The sequence below is a fragment of the Erythrolamprus reginae genome, chromosome 9, assembly GCF_031021105.1.
Source record: "Erythrolamprus reginae isolate rEryReg1 chromosome 9, rEryReg1.hap1, whole genome shotgun sequence".
Classification (NCBI taxonomy): Eukaryota; Metazoa; Chordata; class Lepidosauria; order Squamata; family Dipsadidae; genus Erythrolamprus; species Erythrolamprus reginae.
The window spans coordinates 47,949,251-47,975,332 of NC_091958.1; the positions used below are offsets into that span (position 1 = coordinate 47,949,251).

Genomic DNA, 26,082 nt, shown 5'->3' on the forward strand with positions numbered 1-26,082 from the left:
GACTCAGAGTGGCTTACAACATGTTAGCAATAGCCCTTTTTAACAGAGCCAGCATATTGCCCCCACAATCCGGGTCCTCATTTTACCCACCTTGGAAGGATGGAAGGCTGAGTCAACCTTGAGCCGGTGATGAGATTTGAACCGCTGACCTAGAAATCTACAGTCAGCTTTAGTGGCCTGCAGTACAGCACTCTATCTGCTGTGCCACCTTGGCTCTTATGATGATGAATGAGATGTGATAGAGAGACAATAGAACAGTGGTTCTCAACCTTTCTAATGCCGTGGCCCCCTTAATACAGTTCTTCCTGTTGTGGTGACCTCCAACCATAAGTCTAGCGCTAATTCTCCCAACAGAGCTTGAAGCTGATTGGCAGGAAGGTCATAGGGATACCCCCACTATAAATGCCTGATTGCTCAGATTGTAAAAATATCTTCCAAGGCACCAGAATAGAAGCTTTAGTTCCTAACACCCGGGGAAATTTTAAGCGACCCCTGTGAAACAGTGGTTTGACCCCCCAAAGGGGTCCCAACCCCCAGGTTCAGATGTTGAGAAAATGCACAGATTTGGGAGCTGCCAACAGTAAACCGGGATGATGAGTAATGAGTAATGAGCCAGGGTGGCGCAGCAGGTAGAGTGTTGTACTGCAGGCCACTGAAGCTGACTTGTAGGTCAGCGGTTCAAATGTCATCACCGGCTCAAGGTTGACTCAGCCTTCCATCCTTCCGAGGTGGGTAAAATGAGGACCCGGATTGTGGGGGCAATAGCCTAGCTCTGTTAAAAAGTGCTATTGCTAACATTTGTTTGTTTGTTTGTTTGTTTGTTTGTTTGTTTGTTTGTTTGATTGATTGATTTGTATGCCGCCTCTTTCCGTAGACTCGTTGTAAGCCGCCCTGAGTCTAAGGAGAAGGGCGGCATAAAAATAAAATAAAATAAAATAAAATAAAATAAAATAAAATAAAATAAAATAAAATAAAATAAAATAAAATAAAATAAAATAAAATAAAATAAAATAAAATAAAATAAAATAAAATAAAATAAAATAAAATAAAATAAAATAAAATAAAATAAAATAAAATAAAATAAAATAAAATAAAATAAAATAAAATAAAATAAAATAAAATAAAATAAAATAAAATAATAAAATAAAATAAAATAAAATAAACAAACAAACCATACAGGATTTCTATGCGTATTATGTGTCTCTGAAATAAAGCCACACTCCAGAAAAGAGAACTTCTGGGTTCTAGAGTGCATATGCACCTGACAATCAGTGGCCGGCGTGCATGCGCAGGCTGGTTTATGGCCCTGCCATGTGCATGAAGGGATTGTGCTCCGGAAAAACCAAAGTTCCAGGTTTGGCGCACATGCGCACCCAACAATCAGCTGGCTGGTGTGCATGCCTGCACTGGTTTTCGGCACTGCCACAGCACGAAAGACAGCTGCTCGTCACCCCAGAAACCCAAAAGACTAAACAAGTCTTTGTGTGTCAGGATTAGTAGTGTCCAGAGGTAATGTTTCATTTACACAAGGAAGGCTGTAATTACTGCAGATGAAATTAAGCTACAACCTGATTGGCTTAGAAATGTATAAACAGTAATGCACCTTTGCATAGGTGCGGTTCATTGTGGTTCATTATGGTTGGTTAGCAGTGGTTCGTGTCTTGTGGTTGTGTAGTAAGTATATAGAAAGTCTTGGGTTTTGTACATGGAAAATAGAACATATATACACTGCTCAAAAAAATAAAGGGAACACTTAAAGAACACAATATAACTTCAAATCAAACTTCTGCGAAATCAAACTTTCCAGTTAGGAAGCCACACTGATTGACGATCAATTTCATTTTGTTGTCTGCACATTCCACTTTGTACAGAACAAAGTATTCAATGAGAATATGTCATTCATTCAGATCTAGGATGTGTTCGTTTGAGTGTTCCCTTTATTTTTTTTTGAGCAGTGTATTTTTGATACAGAGATGAGTAAAACTTCTTCAAAAGAATTCCTGCTTTGCATTGTCTTCGTTCTTCCAAGAGTTCAGTTCCCGGTACGTTCATCCGGTAGCTTCCTAAAGTAACTCTGACACTGTGTGTTTCGGGCGACATGGCTGTGTATGCCACTTTGGGAATGTGTGCCCGTGGTTCGCCTTCACAGCTATAGGAAGACTTCCAAGTTCCCTTCCAACTCTGTTATTTTGTTCTGTTCTATCCCATCTGGTCCTACCTTCTAACCATCTCAGCTTCCAGATGGTTTTTGCTATGGGTCGACAGCCCTTTGAAGAATACAGTGGTACCTCTACCTAAGAACGCCTCTACTTACAAACTTTTCTAGATAAGAACCAGGTGTTCAAGATTTTTTTTGCCTCTTCTCAAGAACCATTTTCCACTTACAAACCCGAGCCTCCAAAATTGTAACCAGAAAAGGCAGGGAGAAGCCTCCGTGGAGCCTCTCTAGGAATCTCCTGGGAGGAAACAGGCTGGAAAAGGCGGGGGAAAGCCTCCGTGGAGCCTCTCTAGGAATCTCCTGGGAGGACACAGGACCAGAAAAGGCAGAGAGAAGCCTTCATGGGGCCTCTAGGAATCTCCTGGGAGGAAACAGGCTGGAAAAGGTGGGGGAAAGCCTCCATGGGTCCTCTCTAGGAATCTCCTGGGAGGAAACAGGGCCGGAAAAGGCAGGGAGAAGCCTTCATGGGGCCTCTCTAGGAATCTCCTGGGAGGAAACAGGGTCTCTACCCTCCCTGTGGTTCCCCAATCGCATGCATTATTTGCTTTTACATTGATTCTTATGGGAAAAATTGCTTCTTCTTACAAACTTTTCTATTTAAGAACCTGGTCACAGAACGAATTAAGTTCGTAAGTAGAGGTACCACCACTGTACAGGAATAAATTATGTCAGAAACCCCAAAGAATGCATGAAGTGGCTCAAATTCTAACGAGTCTATTCGTGGATAATAACACTCAGTTGTATCAACCCTCAAGCATAGATGAAGCCGGGGTGGTGCAGCAGGTAGAGTGCTGTACTGCAGGCCACTGAAGCTGACTTGTAGATCTGAAGGTCAGCGGTTCAAATCTCATCACCGGCTCAAGGTTGACTCAGCCTTCCATCCTTCCGAGGTGGGTAAAATGAGGACCCGGATTGTGGGGGCAATAGCCTAGCTCTGTTAAAAAAAGTGCTATTGCTAACATGTTGTAAGCCACCCTGAGTCTAAGGAGAAGGGCGGCATAAAAATCAAATAAATAAATAAATAAATAAATAAATAGATGACCTTTGGAAGGAGCAGCAGTAATTTGCAAATCCTGGTTTTCTTTTTCTTCAGGGTTCTGGGACCTCAAGAAGTCTGCAAAGGCCCCTTGCTTTTGCATCAGTTCTCGCCAAGAGCCCATCTCAGAGACTTCTCCATTCACCATCATAAGGATGTTGTCCACCTTGGGTAGGATGTGGAGGGTGTTGGTCACCAGGATGCGAGTCTGGAAAGCAAGAGGACAATCGCTGAGTTACTGACCAATAGCTTTGTGATGTCAGTTAAGAGAAGAGGGCGGATGTAGAGGTACAGTGATACCTTGTCTTACAAACTTAATTGGTTCCGGGATGAGGTTCTTAAGGTGAAAAGTTTGTAAGACGAAACAGTGCTTCCCATAGGAATCAATGGAAAAGCGATTAATGCGTGCAAGCCCAAAACTCACCCCTTTTGCCAGCCGAAGTGCCTGTTTTTGTGCTGCTGGGATTCCCCTGAGGTTCCCCTCCATGGGAAACCCCACCTCCGGACTTCTGTGTTTTTGCAATGCTGCAGGGGAATCCCAGCAGTGGAATCCCAGCATCGCAAAAACAAGCGCTTCATTGGCAACGGAAGTCCGGAGGTGGGGTTTCCCATGGAGGGGAGCCTCAGGGAAATCCCAGCAGCACAAAAAACGGTGCTTCGCTGGCAACGGAGGTCCGGAGGCGGGGCATCCCAGTGGCGGCGGTGGGTTTGTAAGGTGAAAATAGTTTGTAAGAAGAGGCAAAAAAATCTTAAACCCCAGGTTTGTATCTTGAAAAGTTTGTATGATGAGGGGTTTGTAAGATGAGGTATCACTGTATTTAAAAAAAATATGGAATGTGCAGAACTAGACACGATGACAAAACGTTTGAATAATCAAGTTGAAACAGAATTTTATAAAACATGGGATAAAGTATATGAATGGTGGAATTTTAAAAATAGTATTAAAAATTAAATAAGTAAGAATTTATAATTATTTGAATTTACTATTTTGAAGGTTAATAGACAGAGTGTAATAGTTTAAAAACAATATAAACATAGAGTTTTTGTCTTTTTTTTCTTTATAGTATGATAAAGTTAGAAGTGTTATTTTCTATATTTTATTTTTTGAATAAGTATTTGATACTTTATAGATAAGAAAGAATATAGAGTTAAACTTAACAAGAATATAATGTGCAGGTGTTACATTTCTGTATTGATCTGACTATAGTTAGGTTCTTTTTTTTGGGTATTAGTTAGACTTCTATGACAAGAGGAGCAATGGTAGTTCCTTAAACGTTTAATGTTGTTTGTTCTTGTCTGTCTGTTGAAAAATAATAAAAAATATTTTTTTAAAAAGAGAAGAGGGCGGAAACACCAAGTACCTTTTCCTTCAATAAGCCGTTTGGTCCAAGAACGTGGTTGAAAATGTGCTGACCAACTGGAGCATCCACAGCCGAGAGGGGATCATCCAGAAGGTAAACTGAGGCCTTCCTATAGACTGCCCGAGCCAGGCTGAGCCTCTGCTTCTGTCCTCCAGAAAGATTGATTCCCTATGGCGGTATAAAATCGGTCCTCAGTCACCTGCCAGTATCCCTCTCACTGTAGATCATGCTAAAGCTTAAGCCTCTGGGGACAGAATTAGCAACTTTCGGGGAGGTTCCCAGGTCCTCTTCCTCAATCTATTCTGGTTGGGAAAAAGAGCTGAAAGATTTATTTTAAATAAACAGAAGTCGTGTTTGTCCTGTGGAGAACTTACAACGCTTGGAGTGCAAAGCAGAAGCTCTACCAGTTACAGCTACACCATTGGGGGAGTTGTTTTATTTCACTGGTCGAAGGGAGGAGAGAAAGTGGAGGGGAGAGGAGACAGAGGAAGGGGAAGAAGGGAAGAAGAGGGAAGAAGAAGAGGGAAGAAGGAGGAGGGGGAGGAGGGGGAGGGGGAGGAAAAGAAGAAGGAGGAGAGGAGTAGTAGTAGTAGTAGTAGAAGAAGAAAAAGAAGAGGAGATGGAGGAAGAAGAGGAAGAAGAAGAAGAAGAAGAAGAAGAAGGAAGAAGAAGAAGACGAAGAAGAAAGAAGAAGAAAGAAGAAGAAGAAGGAACAAGAAGAAGGAACAAGAAGAAGAAGGAACAAGAAGAAGAAGGAAGAAGAAGAAGAAGGAAGAAGAAGAAGAAGAAGAAGGAAGAAGGAGGAGGAGGAGGAGGAGGAAGAAGAAGAAGGAACAAGAAGAAGAAGAAGAAGAAGAAGGAAGACGAAGAAGGAAGAAGAAGGAAGAAGAAGAAGGAAGAAGAAGAAAGAAGAAGATGAAGAAGGAAGAAGAAGAACAAGAAGGAAGAAGAAGAAGAAGAAGAAGAAGAAAAAGAAGAAGAAGAAGAAAAAGAAGAAGAAGGAAGAAGAAGGAGGAGGAGGAGGAGGAGGAAGAGGAGGAGGAGGAGGAGGAGGAGGAAGGAGGAGGAAGAAGAAGAAGAAGAAGAAGAAGAAGAAGAAGAAGAAGAAGAAGAAGAAGAAGAAACAAGACCAACACTACCACTGTCTACCCAGCCCATATTCCAATATCGCAATGATCCAAGAACCTTCTCTCCAATTTCTGTTCGGCTTCCAGCTGGAAAACCATCTACGTCAGGCTGCAAGGCGCAGGCTTTGACCACCTGGTTGTACCACGCCCTCTCCATTTTCCTCTCAAACACGACATTGTCTTCCACAGAAGCATTTTGTATCCAGGGTATCTGAGGAACAAATGCTATCGTGCCCTGTGAAAAGAAAAGCAGGGAAGCTCACCAAAGCTATTGGTCAGTACCTCCTGGATTGTCCTCTTGCTTTGGGGGCCCCCCCTGATAGAAAACCACCACTGAAGTGACTCAAACTACTAAAACACTGACATAAAACAGCTGAATTACAACATACATCCTAGAACAGTGTTTCTCAAATAGTGGGACGGGTAACCTTGCGGGGGTGCGGAGTGATGCCGGGGGTGGGGGGGCACGTGACCCTGGGGAACATGGGGTTTTTGCCACTGTAGTAGGGGTTTCTTTGCACCGAACAATAGCACACAGCACAGAGTAAGAACATATATAACAAACCCTTAAGAGACATCGTGGAAAAATATTTAACAGGGATGAAAAGAAAGGAGGAGAGAGACGGAGATACAGTAGTCCCTCGCTATACCGCGCTTCACCTACTGCAGCTTCACTTCATCGCGGGTTTCTGAGGAAGTCGATCGGCAGATTTAAACAGCCCGCCGAACTCGATCGGCAGGATTTTTAAAAAAAAAATATATCTAAAATTGTAAATACTGTATTTAAATACTGTATCTAAAATAAATACTGTGTGGGAAGGGTTTATAAACACTTAAAACAATGAAAACTTACCAAACAATTACAATATAAATACTTAAATAAGGACTATCAGTCGATAAATTCCCCATCGCGGATTTCACCTATTGCGGCCAGGTCTGGAACGTAACACCAGCGATAGGTGAGGGACTACTGTAATGAGACAAACGTAAGTCTCCCAAAAGCAAAGACGAGGAAATATGTTGATGAAGCGTATATAGTGCTTGGCTACACTGTGACTACGGCGGGAGACAAGGAAAGGACGGTATGTTGACTGTGTCTAAAAATGTTGGCAGCTGACAGCATGAAGCCAAATAAATTAAGGCGTCGCTTAAACACATTACGCCCCAGTCAAGCTGATAAGCCGCTTGAGTTTTTTCAGTGAAAACCTGCTGAATATTGCAAACAATCATCCCTGTGGAGAGTTGGGGGGCGGGGGCGGTGCAAAATGTTTCTTCTTTCTGGGGGGGGTGCAACAGAAAATAATTGAGAAACACTGCCCTAAAATTACAACACACACAATCCTAAAGCAGATTGCCCCAATCTGGTCGACCTTGCAAAGTGGTCCTCAGTTCCCAGAATTCCCAAGCCAATGAGGCCAGTGGTAAAATCCAATTTTTTTAATACCAGGTCTGTGGGCGTGGCTTGGTGGGTGTGGCTTGGAAAGGATCCTGCAAAATCCCCATTTCCTCCCAATCAGCTGGGACTCAGGAGGGAGAGAATAGATGGGGGCAGGGGCAGAGGCGGTATCTGCCAGTTCTCCAGAACTACTCAAAATTTCCACTACCGGTTCTCCGGAACCTGTTAGAATCTGCCGGATTTCACCCCTGAATGAGGCCCTCGCTGAGAATTCTGGGAGTTGAAGTCCACATCTTCAGATAGTGCTTGGGTTGGGTGGGAAGGCTGGCCACACCTTGGATAAATTCTGCTTTGAAGTGCTTTTACCTTCATCACTACAGAACCTTCAATCCTTTGCAGTTCACCAAGTAACGCGGAGAGAAGGGAGGACTTCCCAGCCCCCACTTGACCCACCACGGCACACAGGCTGCCCGGAGGTACGGTAAGATTTATCCTAGAAGGGTAAAAAGGTACATTTTAGTCATCTTCGAGCCGTGTTGTGGGTGGAAAGATCCTGGCACCAGCCAGATGACATTCAAGGTGGAGATCTGGAGGTGTAGAAAGGGATGAGAAATAATAGCAATGTCGTTTGGCGGGCCCCAGGGGAAGAGCCTTCTCTGTGGTAGCCCCGGCCCTCTGGAATCAACTCCCCCCAGAGATTAGAACGGCCCCCACCCTCCTTGTCTTTCGCAAATTACTCAAGACCCACCTTTATCTCCAGGCATGGGGGAATTGAGACATCCTCCCCCAGGCTTCTATATTTTATGTTTGGTATGTATGTGTTGTATGGTTTTAATTGCTGGGGTTTTAGATATGTTTTATTTTTTAATATTAGATTTATTTCACTGTTATATTGTTTCTATTATTGTTGTGAGCCGCCCCGAGTCTTCGGAGAGGGGTGGCATACAAATCTAATAAATAATAATAATAATAATAATAATAATATTTATTTATTTATTTATTTATTAGATTTGTATGCCGCCCCTCTCCGAAGACTCGGGGCGGCTAACAACAATATAAAAAGACAATGTAAACAAATCTAATATTAAAAGACAATCTAAAAAACCCCAATTTAAAGAACCACTCATACATACTAGCATACCATATATAAATTCTATAAGCCTAGGGGGAAGGGAAATTTCAATTCCCCCATGCCTGACGACAGAGGTGGGTTTTAAGGAGCTTGCAAAAGGCAAGGAGGGTGGGGGCAATCCTGATATCTGGGGGGAGCTGGTTCCAGAGGGTCGGGGCCGCCACAGAAAAGGCTCTTCCCCTGGGTCCCGCCAAATGACATTGCTTAGTCGATGGGACCCGGAGAAGGCCAACTCTGTGGGACCTAACTGGTCGCTGGGATTCGTGCGGCAGAAGGTGGTCCCGGAGATGATGATGATGATGATGATGATGATGATAATAATAATAATAATAATAATCATAATTGCACTTAGGCATATACCGATTCATGGTGCCTTTACAGCCCTAAGCTGTTTATAGTCAGCCTACTGCTGCCAAAAATCTGGGTTCTCATTTTACTGACCTCGCCTCCCTCCCTCTCCTTCCTTCCTTCCTTCCTTCCTTCCTTCCTTCCTTCATTCCTTTCCAAGCAATAGCACTTATATACTGCTTCATAGTGCTTTTACACCCTCTCTAAATGGTTTACAGAGTCAGCCTCTTGACCACAACAATTTGGGTCTTCATTTTACCCACCTCGGCAGGATGGAAGGCTGAGTCAATCTCGAGCTTTCAGAATCGAACTCCTAACAGTAGGCAGAGTTAGCCTGCAATACTCCACTGTGCCACCACAGTGTGGATGTTATGCATTGAGGCAATTTGAAAACACAGATAGTCCTCAACTTACAACCACGGTTTAGCAACCAAAGTTATAACGCATTGACAAAAGTGACTCCTGACAAGTTTTCACACTTACGACCATTGCAACATTCCCAGTGGTCATGAGATCAAAATTCAGGTGCTTGGCAACTGGCATGTACGTATGACGCTTGTACCCTCCTGGGATCATGTGATCACCATTTGTAACCTTTCTAAACGGTATTCCAACAAGCAAAGTCAACAGGGGGAGCCAGATTCACTAACAACCACACGATCAACTTAATGACTGCAACAATTTTCTTAACACCTGTGGCTAAAAAAAAGGTCGTAAAATGGGGCCAAACTCACATAACAATTGCCTTGCTTAGCAATGGAAATCTGGGGTTCAATTGTGGTCATAAGTCAAGGACTATCTGTATTATTGAATCCTCGGAGAGGGACGGCATATACATCAAATGAATGAATGAACAAATGAATGAATGAACGAACAAACAAACAAACAAACAAACAAACAAACAAACAGAACAAATAAATTAATTAATAAAATAAAAAGAGATAGATAGATAGATAGATAGATAGATAGATAGATAGATAGATAGATGATAGGTAGATAGATAGATAGATGATAGATAGATAGATAGATAGATAGATAGATAGATAGATAGATAGATAGATGATAGATAGATAGATAGATGATGGATGGATGAATAGATGATAGATAGATAGATGATAGATGGATGGATGGATGGATGGATGGATGGATGGATGGATGGATGGATGGATAGATAGATAGATAGATAGATAGATAGATAGATAGATAGATAGATAGATAGATAAGATAGATAGGCAGGCAGGCAGATAAAGACAGACAGATAGACATAGAGACAGACAGACATACAGACAGATAGATATTAGGCACAGGAACGTGAGTCCTTGTCAAACCAGTTGCCTTTGTTGGCATTTGGGAAAGACCTTGAGAGATTGTCTCAATAGATGCAGCCCACGGAAGGGTCAGATAAGAGACAGCATAGCCCACAACCGGCTAATAGGCAAAGCAAAAGTCTCAAATGGGACCCTCCCTCCTTTCTTCGGCTGTAAAGGAGGAGGAGAGAATCGTACTTCCATTGAACCATCAAATTTTTACCTATTCAGACAGGGACTGCTTTCTCTACACCAGCTGAAAGTTCCATTTGTGACAATGACGCAATTTGGATCTAACAGGGAAAAAAATGCACGAATCAATGAACAGGCTTTAATTCTCAGAATAATCCATCATGTTTACACTGATTGGAAATTCTAGGCCATCCATTGGGAGGGTAACACAAAGCTGATACTTACTGGGGTCTGAAGACTCAACTTCCACCTGAACTTGATCTAATTCTTCAAGGGAAAGAAAGGTAGCTAAGCGATGGATGGAAACTTTTGCCTAGAACAAAATGCACATAGATTTATTTTATTTATTTATTTTGTCCAATACATAATACACATTGAAGAGAAAGATATGTAATACCGTGTTTCCCCGAAAGTAAGACAGTGTCTTACTTTCTTTTTACCCCCAAAAGCCCCACTACGTCTTACTTTCGGGGTATGTCTTACATTGGAAAAAAATTGAAAGGGTCGCGTTCCCGAAGGCATCTCCCCAGAGTCCAGAAGGGCAGCCGCAGGACAGGAGCCTCGTGAGCCCTTTTCCAAGTTCAACCTCAGGGCTCCAAGCGGCGTGCATGCATGGAGCCACAGACGCGTGTCGGGGAAGTGTGTGTCTGGAGGGGAGGAGCCGCTCTGCGCAGTTGGGCAGCCCCACCTGCCTGCCGGAAAGGAGGCGGGCGAAGGAGGGCGCAGCTCCAGCCGCTCGCCTCGAAGCTGGTCGGTCTCGCTGGCCGCTTGCAGCCGAGCCTCGGCAGGACTCGGTTGCTGGGACGAGCGCCTTTGCTGCAAGCCACCGCCCGCTCGGCTCGCTTCGGACCAGCGCCGTCCTTCGCTTTGCCAAGCCGGGGAAGAGGCGGTGGCACCGCGGCGAGGCGAAGGCGAGGGACGCGCGGGGAGCTTGGAAGCGACGTCATCGGGCTCCCCCCCCGGCAATACCCCGGTGTTTCCCCGAAAGTAAGACATATGTCTTACTTTCGGGGTACGGCTTATATTAGCCGACCCCCCTGAAACCCCCGATATGTCTTACAATCGGGGGTGTCTTACTATCGGGGAAACAGGGTAATATAAGTAAAGAAAAGAATAGAAGAAAAGATATAAAAGTATAGGTGAACATATTTGAAAGGAAGAAAAGATAAATGAGATAAGGAGAGACAATTGGACAGGGGACGGAAGGCATACTGGTGCACCATGCAGTTAAGGAAAGGTTTGGACGTGATTCTCCAAAGGGATCAATATGAATCCCACAAGAGTCAACCAGACCAACCAAGTGGTCAATAAATAGTTGGAGGTCAAAAGGAAGCCAGTAAATGTCTAGGAGCTCAGTAGATAGTCTATAAAGTCCTCAGAGAGGGATGGCATATAAATCCAATGAATGAATGAATGAATGAATGAATGAATGAATGAATGAATGAATGAATGAATGAAACATAAAAGGTCAACTGGGATCAATTAAGTCTTTGGGGCTTCTGTACAGATCCAACCCAATCTGTAGACCTGAAGATGAGATGGCTAGTGGTGAGACAGTATTATTCAAAGTTGGATTTTAACAGATTAACAGAGTTGGAATGGACTTTGCATGTCATCCAGTCCAACCCCCTGCCCAAGCAGGAGATTCTACTTATGCCGCTACCAAGGATTGAACTCACAACCTCCTGATTGTGAGTCAAGAGCTCCACCTCTAGGCCACAGCAGCTGGGGTGATCAATTGCCAACAAGAGTGGCTTTCAGTTGTCCCTATCAGTTATGTGATATTACTAGCCTTGTTTATTTATTAAGTTGCTGTTAAAGTAAAAGTAGCATTTATTGAACTATTTTCAAAATAGATGCTTAGGGAAGAGGTCTATGGACAATCTGAAACTTCACGAAGGAGTCAATGACCTGGAGAATTTGGAGGCTTCTGTCTGGTCTAGGAAAAATCCAAAATGCCTTCAAGCTTTGAGATCATTTATGGACAGTGGTTCTAGATCCTCCTCCTTTTGCTCTGGGATCTCCAGATCAACCATCAGGAAGAAGAACAAGGAGAAAGAGCAAGGATTTCTTTGGAGGTGGCAATATAGAAACATAGAAGACTGACGGCAGAAAAAGACCTCATGGTCCATTTAGTCTGCCCTTATACTATTTCCTGTATTTTATCTTAGGATGGATCTATGTTTATCCCAGGCATGTTTAAATTCAGTTACTGTGGATTTACCAACCACGTCTGCTGGAGGTTTGTTCCAAGGATCTACTACTCTTTCAGTGAAATAATATTTTCTCATGTTGCTTTTGATCTTTCCCCCAACTAACTTCAGATTGTGTGCCCTTGTTCTTGTGTTCACTTTCCTATTAAAAACACTTCCCTCCTGAACCTTATTTAACCCTTTGACATATTTAAATGTTTCGATCATGTCCCCCCTTTTCCTTCCGTCCTCCAGACTATACAGATTGAGTTCATTAAGTCTTTCCTGATACGTTTTGTGCTTAGGACCTTCCACCATTCTTGTAGCCCGTCTTTGGACCCGTTCAATTTTGTCAATATCTTTTTGTAGGTGAGGTCTCCAGAACTGAACACAGTATTCCAAATGTGGTCTCACCAGCGCTCTATATAGCGGGATCACAATCTCCCTCTTCCTGCTTGTTATACCTCTAGCTATGCAGCCAAGCATCCTACTTGCTTTTCCTACTGCCCGACCACACTGCTCACCCATTTTGAGACTGTCAGAAATCAATACCCCTAAATCCTTCTCTTCTGAAGTTTTTGCTAACACAGAACTGCCAATACAATAATCAGATTGAGGATTCCTTTTCCCCAAGTGCATTATTTTACATTTGGAAACATTAAACTGCAGTTTCCATTGCTTTGACCATTTGTCTAATAAAGCTAAATCATTTACCATATTACAGACGCCTCCAGGAATATCAATCCTATTGCACACTTTAGAGTCATCGGCAAATAGACAAACCTTCCCTGCCAAAGCTTCCCCTATGTCACTCACAAACATATTAAAGAGAATAGGACCCAGAACAGACCCTTGTGGTACACCGCTTGTAACCTGTCTCTGCTCAGAATACTCGCCATTAACAATAACTCTCTGATGTCTACACTTCAGCCAGCTTGAAATCCACTGAACTATCCAGGGATTAAGTCCAATCTTCACTAATTTATCTATCAGCTCTTTATGTGGAACCATATCATAACCATATGAGCCAGGGTGGCGCAGCAGGTAGACTGCTGTACTGCAGGCCACTAAAGCTGACTATAGATCTGAAGGTCAGCGGTTCAAATCTCATCACCGGCTCAAGGTTGACTCAGCCTTCCATCCTTCCGAGGTGGGTAAAATGAGGACCCGGATTGTGGGGGCAATACCCTAGCTCTGTTAATAAGTGCTATTGCTAACATGTTGTAAGCTGCCCTGAGTCTAAGGAGAAGGGCGGCATAAAAATCTAAATAAATTAAATAAATAAATAAATAAATAAATTAAATAAATTAAATAAATTAAATAAATTAAATAAATTAAATAAATTAAATAAATTAAATAAATTAAATAAATTAAATAAATTAAATAAATTAAATTAAATAAAATTAAATAAAATTAAATAAATTAAATAAATTAAATTAAATAAATTAAATAAATTAAATAAATTAAATAAATTAAATAAATTAAATAAATTAAATAAATTAAATAAATTAAATAAATTAAATAAATTAAATAAATTAAATAAATTAAATAAATTAAATAAATTAAATAAATAAATATCAAAGGCTTTGCTGAAGTCCAGATAGGCAATATCCACGGCATCACCTTCATCCAACACAATATGCTTAAAGCAATTGCCTAACGTGAAGACCACTTGGAAATGCAGAACCGGAGTGCTTGGAATGACGACCCAAAGCATGTAGCCAAAAATCAACTTACCTGTACAACGGCATTAATGGAAAACGGAAGGAAGGAATGGGCGGTATTGAGAATGTTGACCAAGCTAAGAGAAACAAAAGCTTTCTTAGCATCCAAGACGTTAGTCTTGTCTGATAATGTGTAGACCGCAAAGATGATGAATGAAATCTGTAGGGAAGCAACAAGAGAAGAAGAGGTGGAATCTTCTCAAAAAAAACCCTATTCTATGCCATTATGGGGAGAACAACCTGCCCGGCTCACCAGGAAAGTCGATGACTGGAAAGATGCCAGAGAAGCTGAGAAGAGGAACTGGGACCTCTTGAGAGCTTGAAGTTCTTGAGACCGGATGCCCAGCACTTTGCTTATGAAGTTCTTCTCCCAGCCATGAAGTTTGAGGACCTTCATGTCACTGAGGACGGTGCTGGTCAGCCTTGCACGGCTGTCCTTGGACTTTAGCTGAGTTTCCTGAAAGACAGAATCCAAGTCTGTAGCACCAACAGGACAACTGGAATTGCAATACAGTGTTCCCTCGATTATCGCGGGTTCGAACTTCGCGAAAAGTCTATACCACGGTTTTTCAAATATATTAATTAAAAAATACTTCGTGGGTTTTTTCCCTTATACCATGGTTTTTCCTGCCCGATGACGTCATATGTCATCGTCAAACTTTCGTCTGCCTTTAATAAATATTTTTTAAAATAAACTTTAATAAATAAACATGGTGAGTAATAATCTGAATGGTTGCTAAGGGAATGGGAAATTGCAATTTAGGGATTTAAAGTCTTAAGGGATGGCTTGTGATACTGCCCATAGCCAAAAATAGTGTGTATTTACTTCCGCATCTCTACTTTGCGGAAATTCGACTTTCGCGGGCGGTCTCGGAACGCATCCCCTGCGAAAATCGAGGGAACACTGTACTTAGTAACACTTCTAATCGTTCACCACGTTACGCACAGCCACCAGCGCACATAGAGCTCTGCTCATCCCTGACTGTTTTTGCATTTCACTAGCTCTGAAGGTCAACCCCTCCCCAAAGCAAGTGTTTGACCTTAGTTGATTAGAAGATCCATCTTAGAGGATTCATATTAATCTTATTTTATTCAGTTATATTAGTTCTTACAGATCCTTTTGCTTTGTTTTACATTGTCTCAGGTGGCATGACTGTAGTGGTTTACAACAGGGGTCACCATTCTTTTGGACCTCCGGGACCACTAAATTCATAATTTTAATTAATAATTTATTAGATTTGTATGCCGCCCCTCTCCAAAGACTCGGGGCGGCTCACAGCAACAATAAATAATGTACAACAAATCAAATAATTAAAACTACAGTGGTACCTCAAGATACGAACCCCTCGTCTTACGAACAACTCGTGATACGAACCCGGGGTTCAGAAAAATTTTGCCTCTTCTTATGAACTTTTTTCGAGTTACGAACCGGCATTCGGGAGACAGCTTGGAAGCCGCGTGGCTGTTTTAAAAGGTGACAGCCGGGCGGCGGGGCTTTCCAGCAGCCTCCCGAACGCCGGTTCGTAACTCGAAAAAAGTTCGTAAGAAGAGGCAAAATTTTTCTGAACCCCGGGTTCGGTTCGGGAGGTTGCTGGGAAGCCCCCCAGCCCGGCGGTGACCTTTTAAAGCAGCCGCGCGGCTTCCCAGCTGTCTCCGAATGCCGAACGCGGAAGTTCGGGTTTGGCGTTCGGCGTTCGGAGACAGCTGGGAAGCTGCGCGACTGTTTTAAAAGGTCACAGCCGGGCTGGGGGGCTTCCCAGCACCCCCCCGAACCCCAAACCCGGAAGTTCGGCAAAAGTTCGGGGTTCGGAGGGGGTGCTGGGAAGCCCCCCAGCCCGGCTGTGACCTTTTAAAACAGTCGCGCAGCTTCCCAGCTGTCTCCGAACGCCGAACGCGGAAGCTCGGGTTTGGTGTTCGGCTTCGGGAGACAGCTGGGAAGCCGCGCGGCTGTTTTAAAAGGTCACCGCCAGGCTGGGGGGCTTCCCAGCACCCCCCCGAACCCCGAACTTTTGCCGAACTTCCGGGTTCGGGGTTGGGGGGCGTGCTGGGAAGCCCCCAGGCTGTTTTAAAAGGTGACAGCCGGGCGGCAGCGGTTTTTTTGCGGGGTTTTTTTTTGGTTGCACGGATTAATTGACTTTACATTGTTTCCTATGGGAAACAATGTTTCGTCTTACGAACCTTTCGTCTTACGAACCTCCCCCTGGAACCAATTAGGTTCGTAAGACGAGGTATGACTGTATAGCTAAAACCCCCTATCATTTAAAAAAAAACCCAATATAGTGATACTTCATCTTACAAACCCCTCGTCATACAAACTTTTCGAGATACAAACCCGGGGTTTAAGATTTTTTTTGCCTCTTCTTCCAAACTATTTTCACCTTACAAACCCAAGCCGCCGCCACTGGGATGCCCCGCCTCCAGACTTCTGTTGCCAGTGAAGCGCCCATTTTTGCGCTGCTGGGATTCCCCTGAGGCTCCCCTCCATGGGAAACCCCACCTCTGGACTTCCGTGTTTTTGCAATGCTGCAGGGGAATCCCAGTAGAGGAATCCCAGCAGCGCAAAAATGGGCGCTTCGCTGGCAACGGAAGTCCAGAGGTGGGGTTTCCCAGCAAGGGGAGCCTCAGCAAAATCGCAGCATCACAAAAACACGGAAGTCTGGAGGTGGAGGCAGCGCAAAAACGGGCGCTTCAGCTGCAAAAGGGGTGAGTTTTGGGCTTGCACGTATTAATCACTTTTCCATTGATTCCTATGGGAAACATTGTTTCGTCTTACAAACTTTTCACCTTACAAACCTCGTCCCGGAACCAATTAAGTTCATAAGACGAGGTATCACTGTACTACTCAGTCATAACCATACATAAATCTAATTAGCCAAGGGATAGATCAATTACCCCATGCCTGGTGACATAAATGGGTCTTCAGAGTCTTGCAGAAGGCGAGGAGGGTGGGGGCAGTTCAAATCTCCAAGGGGAGTTGATTCCAGAGGGCTGGGGCCACCACAGAGAAGGCTCTTGTCCTGGGTCCCACCAGATGACATTGTTTAGTCGACGGGACCTGGAAAGGCCGACTCTGTGGGACCTAATTGGCCGTTGGGATTCGTGCGGCAGAAGGCGGTCCCGTAGGTATTCTGGTTCGATGCCACAGACCACTAATATGATCGGCTGGGTGGGCGTAGCTAAGTGTACGACTACTTCAGCTTCAACTACAACAATACACGAGCGCACAACAGATACAAACTCAAAACGAACCACCCCAAACCTGATTGTAGATTGTAGAAAAAGACCCCGAAGGGGGAGATTCTCTGCAGCAACCCAAACATTCATTGCACATATCTGTCCCAGGGACTGTAGTTTAAGGACCCCTGATTTAGTGCAATATAAAAAAATGCAAATAATTTTTTTCTGTGGACCACCGAAATTTTCTTGTAGACCCACCAATGGTCCATGGACCACCAGTTGGTGACTGCTGGCTTACAACATTGTAAGTAAATATATAAGGAAAAACACAAAACACTGGCGAAAAGTCATAGCTGCACAGAAGTTGTCTACTTAAAACATTGAAATTAACCCATTGGGGCACACTCAAAGTTGGCCAACTCGGGCTCAATTTTTTTATTTATTTATTTTGTCCAATACACAATGAGAGTTTTAGTGGGTATATATATATACACATAGTAAAATACATGATGAAGGTTACAGAGGAGATACTCATAGTAAAATATATCTAAGAAATAATAGAAAAGAAGATAGAGGAATAGAACATATCAATGAAAGAATAGAAGAAGAGATATAGGAATAGAAGAAAGGTGTAGGAGATATAGGAGAGCAATAGGACAGGGGACGGAAGGCACTCTAGTGCACTTGTACTCGCCCCTAACTGACCTCTTAGGAATCTGGATAGGTCAACCGTAGATAATCTAAGGGTAAAGTGTTGGGGGTTTGGGGATGACACTACGGAGTCCGGTAATGAGTTCCACGCTTCGACAACTCGGTTACTGAAGTCATATTTTTTTCAGTCAAGTTTGGAGCGGTTAATATTAAGTTTAAATCTGTTGTGTGCTCTTGTGTTGTTGTGGTTGAAGCTGAAGTAGTCGCCGACAGAACCCAAAGCAAAATTCCATCTCCACCAGCAAATGCTATGAAATTTTAAATGTGTATCCATTAATGACTTTTTTCAGTAGTTTCTGATTCTCCTCTGCTCACAGACAACAACGAAACAATGTTTTGAGGTAGGAATTGTGGTCTTTGGTCAACATTCCCCATGCCATGATGTCTATAATAGACTAACAGAGTTGGAAGAGACCTTGCAGGTCATCTAGTCCACCACCCCCCTCCCGCCCAAGCAGGAGACCCTACATCTGTCTCTACCTAGGATTGAACTCACAGCCTTCTGATTGTGAAGCAAGAGCTCCACATCTAGGCTACAGCAGGATGTCTGACTAGTGTGCCTTTTAGTTGCCGTTTGTAGAAATTCTTGGCCAACAGCTTTGGAAGTCGCCAGGGGATACAACGTCAGGCTAAGGAGGGGAATAAAATTGACATATTTCCCAGAAAACCAAAGTATTTTAGGCCCCATACCTGCAGCTGGCTTCTCTTCTTGCTGATCCCAAAGTTCAGAGGTAAGAGAACCAAAAATATGACAACACCAGACAAGGCAGAGGGTCCGAGGAGCTAATGGATGCAGAAACCAGAATATAAATGAAAATAACGCAGACTATTTTTGTGCATCTCTTTCCAACCGAACGGTAAAGAGATGACACCGGAGTTGAAATATTCATGAGAAAAGTCATGAACTCAAATCTGTTCCGTTGGCTGAGCTTTTCACCATTTTAATGAGCTAACGGAGACATCAAGTGGCCCGGTGTACAGAGCCCAGGAGTGATTCAATTATTTGAAGTTAATATAAGAGCTGTGGTGGTGCAGTGGTTAGAAGGCAGTACTGCAGGCTTCTTCTACTGACTGCCGGCTGCCAGCAGTTCGATTCTCAGGCTCAAGGGCGACTTAGCCTCCCATCCTTCCGAAGTGGGTAAAATGTGAACCCTGATTGTTGGGGGCAATATGATGACTCTGTAAACTGCTTAGAGAGGGCTGCAAAGCACTTCGAAGCGGCATATTATTATTATTATTATTATTATTATTATTATTATTATTATTATTATTATTATTATTTAGATTTATAAGTCTAAGGCAGTGGTTCTCAACCTTTCTAATGCCACGACCCCTTAATACAGTTCCTCCTGTTGTGGTGACCCCCAACCATAAGTCTAGTGCCAATTATCCCAACAGAGCTTGAAGCGGATTGGCAGGAAGGTCAGAGGGACACCCCCACTGTAAATGCCTGATTGGTCAGATTGTAAAAATATGTTCCAAGGTGCCAAAATAGAAGCTTTAGTTCCTAACAGTATGGGAAATTTGTTTTTCCCCCATGGTCTTAGGCAACCCCTGTGAAATAGCCATTCGACCCCCAAAGGGGTCCCGACCCCCAGGTTGAGAACCCCTGGTCTAAGGGCTATTGTTGAATAGATTTTTTCTGTTCTGCTGCTTGTAAACAGGCCCTCTCACACACCCCTAGATTTATACTGACCTTTATTCCTTCTCCCGAAGAACAGCTGATCAGCTCCTCGGCTGTTTTTCAGGCTGATTCCAGCTACTGAGCATGCCCGGAAGCCAAATCGTACAACGGGATGCACGCATAAAATGTCGAGATGCGAATCGGTGGCGAAGGCAAGTGTAACCCACCCCTGTTGCATTCTAATACTTCAAATGCTTAATCAGGATTCTTCAAGTTCAAAAACGTCCATCTTCAGCACTCTTTAGTCTTCAATTATATTGCCATTGTACTATCATGTTGTTTATCATTGTTTACATTGCTTTTATACATTATTATTTTTATTACTGTACGCCAGTCAGAGTCCACAAGGAGTTGGGTTAAATTAAATTAAATTAAATTAAATTAAATTAAATTAAATTAAATTAAATTAAATTAAATTAAATTAAATTAAATTAAATTAAATTAAATTAAATTAAATTAAATTAAATTAAATTAAATTAAATTAAATTAAATTAAATTAAATTAAATTAAATTAAATTAAATTAAATTAAATTAAATTAAATTAAATTAAATTAAATTAAATTAAATTAAATTAAATTAAATTAAATTAAATTAAATTAAATTAAATTAAATTAAATTAAATTAAATTAAATTAAATTAAATTAAATTAAATTAAATTAAATTAAATTACAATTTGGTTACATGCTGAGGAGAAACCAGGGCCTCCCAAATTCTTCTTTTAATATAATCAACTCAGAATTGATACAATCCCAAAGGTGCTTTTTCTTTGAAGAAGTTTCGCTTCTCGTCCAAGAAGCTTCTTCAACTCTGATCTAAAGGTGGGGAATGGAAAGATCCAGTCAGAGCTGAAGAAGCTGCTTGGATGAGAAGCGAAGCACCTTCAAAGGAAAAACAAGGAAGATCAGTTGCCTCCTGAAAAAAGCACCTTTGGGACAACCATCACCTGGATGACAGAGAATCTCCACAGACAATCAAAATTGTGGTTTGTCGTTGTTTTTTACCTGCCAAAGGAAGACAAAGCAGATGATGATCCGTAAAGGAGCAAGCCAAGTCCCATTGAAATAAATAATTAAGTCCATCAGCTTCTGCACGTCGACAGATACCAGGTTGACAATCTCGCCCACAGATGTCGAATTTTTTGCTGCATTGGACAGGACCAAGATCTACACAACAGAAGCCAAATCTCCTTAATAGGAATCTCTTGTCCTATTACAAACACTTAATACAAGTGCCATGGAGCTGATGTTTAAGTTGGGTTTATCTAGTATGTCTGATACCAATCTTATACTTGTGAATTAAGGAGTTATCTGAGCTGCTTTCACATTCCACCGGCGTGTTTTGGGCTTGGACCGGTTGTTCTCCTCATAGCTTTTCCCAATGTTTGGTCTCCTCATAACTTTCCCCCAAGGTTGCTCTCATCATAGCTTTTCCCAAAGATTATTTTCCTCATAGCTTTTCCCAAAAATTATTTTCCTCATAGCTTGTCCCAAACATTGCTCTCCACATAACTTTCCCCAAAGCTTGTTCTCCTCATAGCTTGTTCTCCTCATAGCTTGAGGAGAGGTTGCTCTCCTCAAAGCTTTTCCCAAAAATTATTTTCCTCATAGCTTTTCCCAAAGATTATTTTCCTCATAGCTTTTCCCAAAGATTATTTTCCTCATAGCTTTTCCCAAAGATTATTTTCCTCATAGCTATGAGGATTATTTTCCTCATAACTTTTCCCAAAGATTATTTTCCTCATAGCTTTTCCCAAAGATTATTTTCCTCATAGCTTTTCCCAAAGATTATTCTCCTCATAGCTTTTCCCAAATGTTGCTCTTTTCATAGCTTTTTCCAAAGGTTGCTCTCCTCATAAGGGAGGGCATTGCATTATGGGTGTGGGCACACATGCGCGTGCTATCGTGCATGCATGCACCCTTTTGACACCTGAGTAAAACAAGGCTCACCATCACTGGCCTAGATGTACTTCCCAGGAGCAACACAGAGTTAAAAAAATATAGTCAATAAAGAACAGGATTTACCTTCCGATAAACAAGGCCTGTGATAGCTGTTTTTAGCCTCATGCCCAACATGAAACACATATACATGTAGCGCTGCTCAAACAGTGTCTGCAGACAAGCCAAAAGGAACATCGCCGCAGCATAGAAACAACCTATCCAAAGAGGAGCCGCTTGGTCATTGATAAAATCTAGGAAAAGACTACAAGAAGAATCCAAGTAATTCTACTATCCTAGAATGAGAACTGCAACAACTCATAAACCTTTAGGATAATGGTGTGCCATTAGGGTCTTAAAAAGTTCTCTTCTGCCAAGTTAGATTATGACCTGTACTTGTTTTAATTTGACTAGTGAAATAGGACCTAAGTGTGGCATCTAAGTTATAAAATGTGGCACATGTAATCTTGGTTGGTTTGGAAATTTGTGCATGGTTCAATGAATGGTCAAAGCCAAAGCAATGGGTTAATATTAGCCACCAAGTTAATTGTATTAGGTGAATGTAATTTATTTTCATAACATAGGCTAGGGATCGCTAAATATAGGAAAAGAGCAGCTACAACTGGGGAGGTGGAGTTAAATGAGTCATCAGCCTAGAATCATTACGTTCCCATATTATCCAAGTCCAATCCATCTTGAATTCTGTTGAGTCTCATGTAGCGTCAATTTAATTATGATTATTAGTTGGCTAGACTGTTCTATATAAGCTTGAGCAATAAATCTTCTTAACTGCAACTGCAACTTAACCTAAGTTCCTGATTCTTTATGCTTCACCCTAAAATCCCAAATGGAGATGATCTTTTCCAGCCTTCATTACTCCATCCTTTCAACTGTTTCTCAAAATCTTGTTTGCCAAGATGTGTCTGGCATGTGACTGTTTTCTCACCCATTATTTACTTTGATAGTATTTATTTATTTGTTTATTTATTTATTAGATTTGTATGCCGCCCCTCTCCGAAGACTCGGGGGGGCTAACAACAATAAAAAAGACAATGTAAACAAATCTAATATTAAAAATAATCTTAAAAAACCCAATTTAAAGAACCAATCATACATACAAGCATACCATGTATAAATTCTATAAGCCTAGGGGGGAAGGGAAAATTTCAATTCCCCCATGCCTGACGGCAGAGGTGGGTTTTAAGGAGCTTGCAAAAGGCAAGGAGGGTGGGGGCAACTCTGATATCTGGGGGGAGTTGGTTCCAGAGGGTCAGGGCCGCCACAGAGAAGGCTCTTCCCCTGGGTCCTGCCAGACGACATTGTTTAGTCGACGGGACCTGGGGAAGGCCAACTCTGTGGGACCTAACTGGTCGCTGGGATTCGTGCGGCAGAAGGCAGTCCTGGAGATATTCTGGTCCAATGCCATGAAGGGCTTTATAGGTCATAACCAACACTTTGAATTGTGACCGGAAACCGATCGGCAACCAATGCAGACTGCGGAGTGTTGGTGTAACATGGGCATATTTGGGAAAGCCCATGATAGCTCTCGCAGCTGCATTCTGCACGATCTGAAGTTTCCGAACACTTTTCAAAGGTAGCCCCATGTAGAGAGCGTTGCAGTAGTCAAGCCTCGAGATGATGAGGGTGATGGGTAGCTACTTTCCTGGGTCAAACTTTACACCAGATGGAACTTGGGACTAGATGACCCTCAAAGAATTTTATTAACCCACCTTTGGAAACAAAGTTGAACATCCACATACCTCAGTGTCTTTGGAACCAAAAACAAGAAGACGTCACCAGTGATCAAACAGAGAGTCGCCAGAAGAAAATAAGTTCCAAAAACAGCCCAGAAAGTTTTTAGAAGTTCTTTGCTCTTGCTAACGTCTGGTTGGAGCAAGATGGCAGTCTCATCCGCATTTTCTCTCTGGGTTGTAAATCTTGCAAATTTGATCATTCTGCAGGAAACACATAACAGCGAGCATCTTTGATTGTTTCATTGTCTTCCTTTTTTAAAAAAAATCATCTTTATTAAATATTTACATAAAAAGACAAACACATTACAAAAATTCAATATGTACAAATCTGTATCAAAACTTGAGTACGAAACAATTAACATGAACGTCAATCATCCTGTTGACTGTTATTTCTTACAACCTACTTTTAACATCGTATAACTATCCTAAACGCTTATATACTTCCCTTGAACTGTTTGTTTGTTTGTTTGTTCATTCATTCATTCATTCATTCATTCATTCATTCATTCATTCATTGGAAGTCTATGCCATCCCTCTCTGTTTATTTATTTATTTATTTATTTATTTATTCATTCATTCATTCATTCATTGGATGTCTATGCCATCCCTCTGTTTGTTTGTTTATTTATTTATTTATTTATTCATTCATTCATTCATTCATTCATTCATTCATTCATTCGATGTCTATGCCATCCCTCTCTGTTTGTTTATTCATTCATTCATTCATTCATTCATTCTTTCATTCATTCATTCATTCATTCATTCATTCATTCATTCATTGGAAGTCTATGCCATCCCTCTCTGTTTGTTTATTCATTCATTCATTCATTCATTCATTCATTCATTCATTCATTCATTCATTCATTGGATGTCTATGCCATCCCTCTCTGTTTGTTCATTTATTTATTCATTCATTCATTCATTCATTCATTCATTCATTCATTCATTGGATGTCTATGCCATCTCTCTCTGTTTGTTTGTTTATTCATTCATTCATTCATTCATTGGATGTCTATGCCATCCCTCTCTGTTTGTTCATTCATTCATTCATTCATTCATTCATTCATTCATTCATTCATTGGATGTCTATGCCATCTCTCTCTGTTTGTTTATTCATTCATTCATTCATTCATTCATTGGATGTCTATGCCATCCCTCTCTGTTTGTTCATTCATTCATTCATTCATTCATTCATTCATTCATTCATTCATTCATTGGATGTCTATGCCATCCCTCTCAGTAAGAAATATGGAGAAAACCTTAAGGAGCTTACTGTGAACTTTTGGGACAATGTTTATCCCAAGCGTCTTTGACCTTGTCCATGATTTCTTCAGAAGAGTTCTCTTTTGCTAGGGACCACAGGACTTCTGGCTGTAATGGAGTCCAGTAGCCTTTCCATATTAGCCTATAAGGGGGGGGGGACACAAAAGAGGAAAAATTGGTATCCAACAGATTAATCCATTAATGCATTTGGTCTTGGATTATACATAAAGAATGGCTGAAGTTCAGGTGTTACTAGATGTTCATGAATCATCCAGGATCCACCACAAACCATGGACTAAATGCAGTGGTAAAATCCACATTTTAAACTACTGGTTCTGTGGGTGTGGCTTGGCTGGTGTGGCTTAGTGGGCGTGGCAGGGGAAGGATACTGCAAAATCTCCATTCCCTCCTCATTCCAGGAGAAGGATACTGCAAAATCTCCATTCCTTCCCCATTCTAGGGGAAGGATACAATAAAATCTCCATTCCCTCCTCATTCCAGGGGAAGGATACTGCAAAATCTCCATTCCTTCCCCATTCTAGGGGAAGGATACAAAAAAATCTCCATTCCCTCCCTACTCCAGGGGAAGGATACTGTAAAATCTCCATTCCTTCCCCATTCTAGGGGAAGGATACAATAAAATCTCCATTCCCTCCTCATTCCAAGGGAAGGATACTGCAAAATCTCCATTCCCTCCCCACTCCAGGGGAAGGATACTGCAAAATCCCCATTCCCTCCCAATCAGCTGGGACTCAGGAGGCAGAGAATAGATGGGAGCGGGGGCAGCCAGAGGTGGCAAATACCGCTTCTCTGAACTACTCAAAATTTCAAACAGACACTAAGTGGACTTGGTTTTGCAACCAAGATTATGCAAAACTTTGGTTTGATGGCAGTTGAACTGAAAATTCCCTTTAAATCAAAGTCCTAAATCCATCCAATCTGGTCCTTTCCAAAATTGTTTGTTCACCTGAGTTCTGTCCTTGAATCGACCATCCAGATTGACCCAAGTCACCCAATCATGGGTGAAATCCAGCAGGTTCTGACAGGTTCTGGAGAACCAGTAGTGGGAATTTTGAGTTTGGAGAATCGGCAAATACCACCTCTGACTGGCCTTAGAGTGGGGCGGGAATGGGGAGTTTGCAATATCCTTCTCCCAGGAGTAGGAAGGAATGGAGATTTTGCAGTATCCTTCCCCTGCCATGGCCAACAAGCCACGCCCACAGAACCGGTAGTTTAAAAAAATGGGATTTTCAAGTTTCAAGTTCAAGTTTTATTGGATTTATATGCCACCCCTCTCCGAAAACTCGGGGCGGCTAACAACAATCATGAACAATATACAATAAAATCCAATATTAAAAGCAAATTAAAACCCCTTAATATATAAAAACCAAACATACATACAAACATACCATGTATACAGTTGTAACGGCCTAGGGGGAGAAGAAGTCTTAATTCCCCCATGCCTGGCGGCAGAGGTGGGTTTTAAGTAGCTTACGAAAGGCAAGGAGGGTGGGGGCAATTCTAAT

At 42.0% G+C, this 26,082-nt stretch overlaps 1 protein-coding gene across 1 annotated transcript in view; it reads right to left on the reverse strand.

Annotated features, from left to right (window-relative positions):
* ABCC6 (ATP binding cassette subfamily C member 6) overlaps positions 1-26,082 on the reverse strand; it is a 58,621-nt gene that overhangs the window by 20,922 nt on the left and 11,617 nt on the right. Inside the window, exons 7-19 of the mRNA XM_070761133.1 lie at positions 24,567-24,698; positions 23,300-23,494; positions 21,627-21,804; positions 20,607-20,768; positions 18,612-18,704; positions 14,287-14,490; positions 14,047-14,193; positions 10,343-10,430; positions 10,149-10,218; positions 7,505-7,631; positions 5,801-5,977; positions 4,616-4,783; positions 3,261-3,462 (exon numbers count right to left, since the gene is read on the reverse strand). Coding sequence (XP_070617234.1) covers positions 3,261-3,462; positions 4,616-4,783; positions 5,801-5,977; positions 7,505-7,631; positions 10,149-10,218; positions 10,343-10,430; positions 14,047-14,193; positions 14,287-14,490; positions 18,612-18,704; positions 20,607-20,768; positions 21,627-21,804; positions 23,300-23,494; positions 24,567-24,698 — 1,943 coding nt within the window. The remainder of the gene's footprint in view (positions 1-3,260; positions 3,463-4,615; positions 4,784-5,800; positions 5,978-7,504; positions 7,632-10,148; positions 10,219-10,342; positions 10,431-14,046; positions 14,194-14,286; positions 14,491-18,611; positions 18,705-20,606; positions 20,769-21,626; positions 21,805-23,299; positions 23,495-24,566; positions 24,699-26,082) is intronic.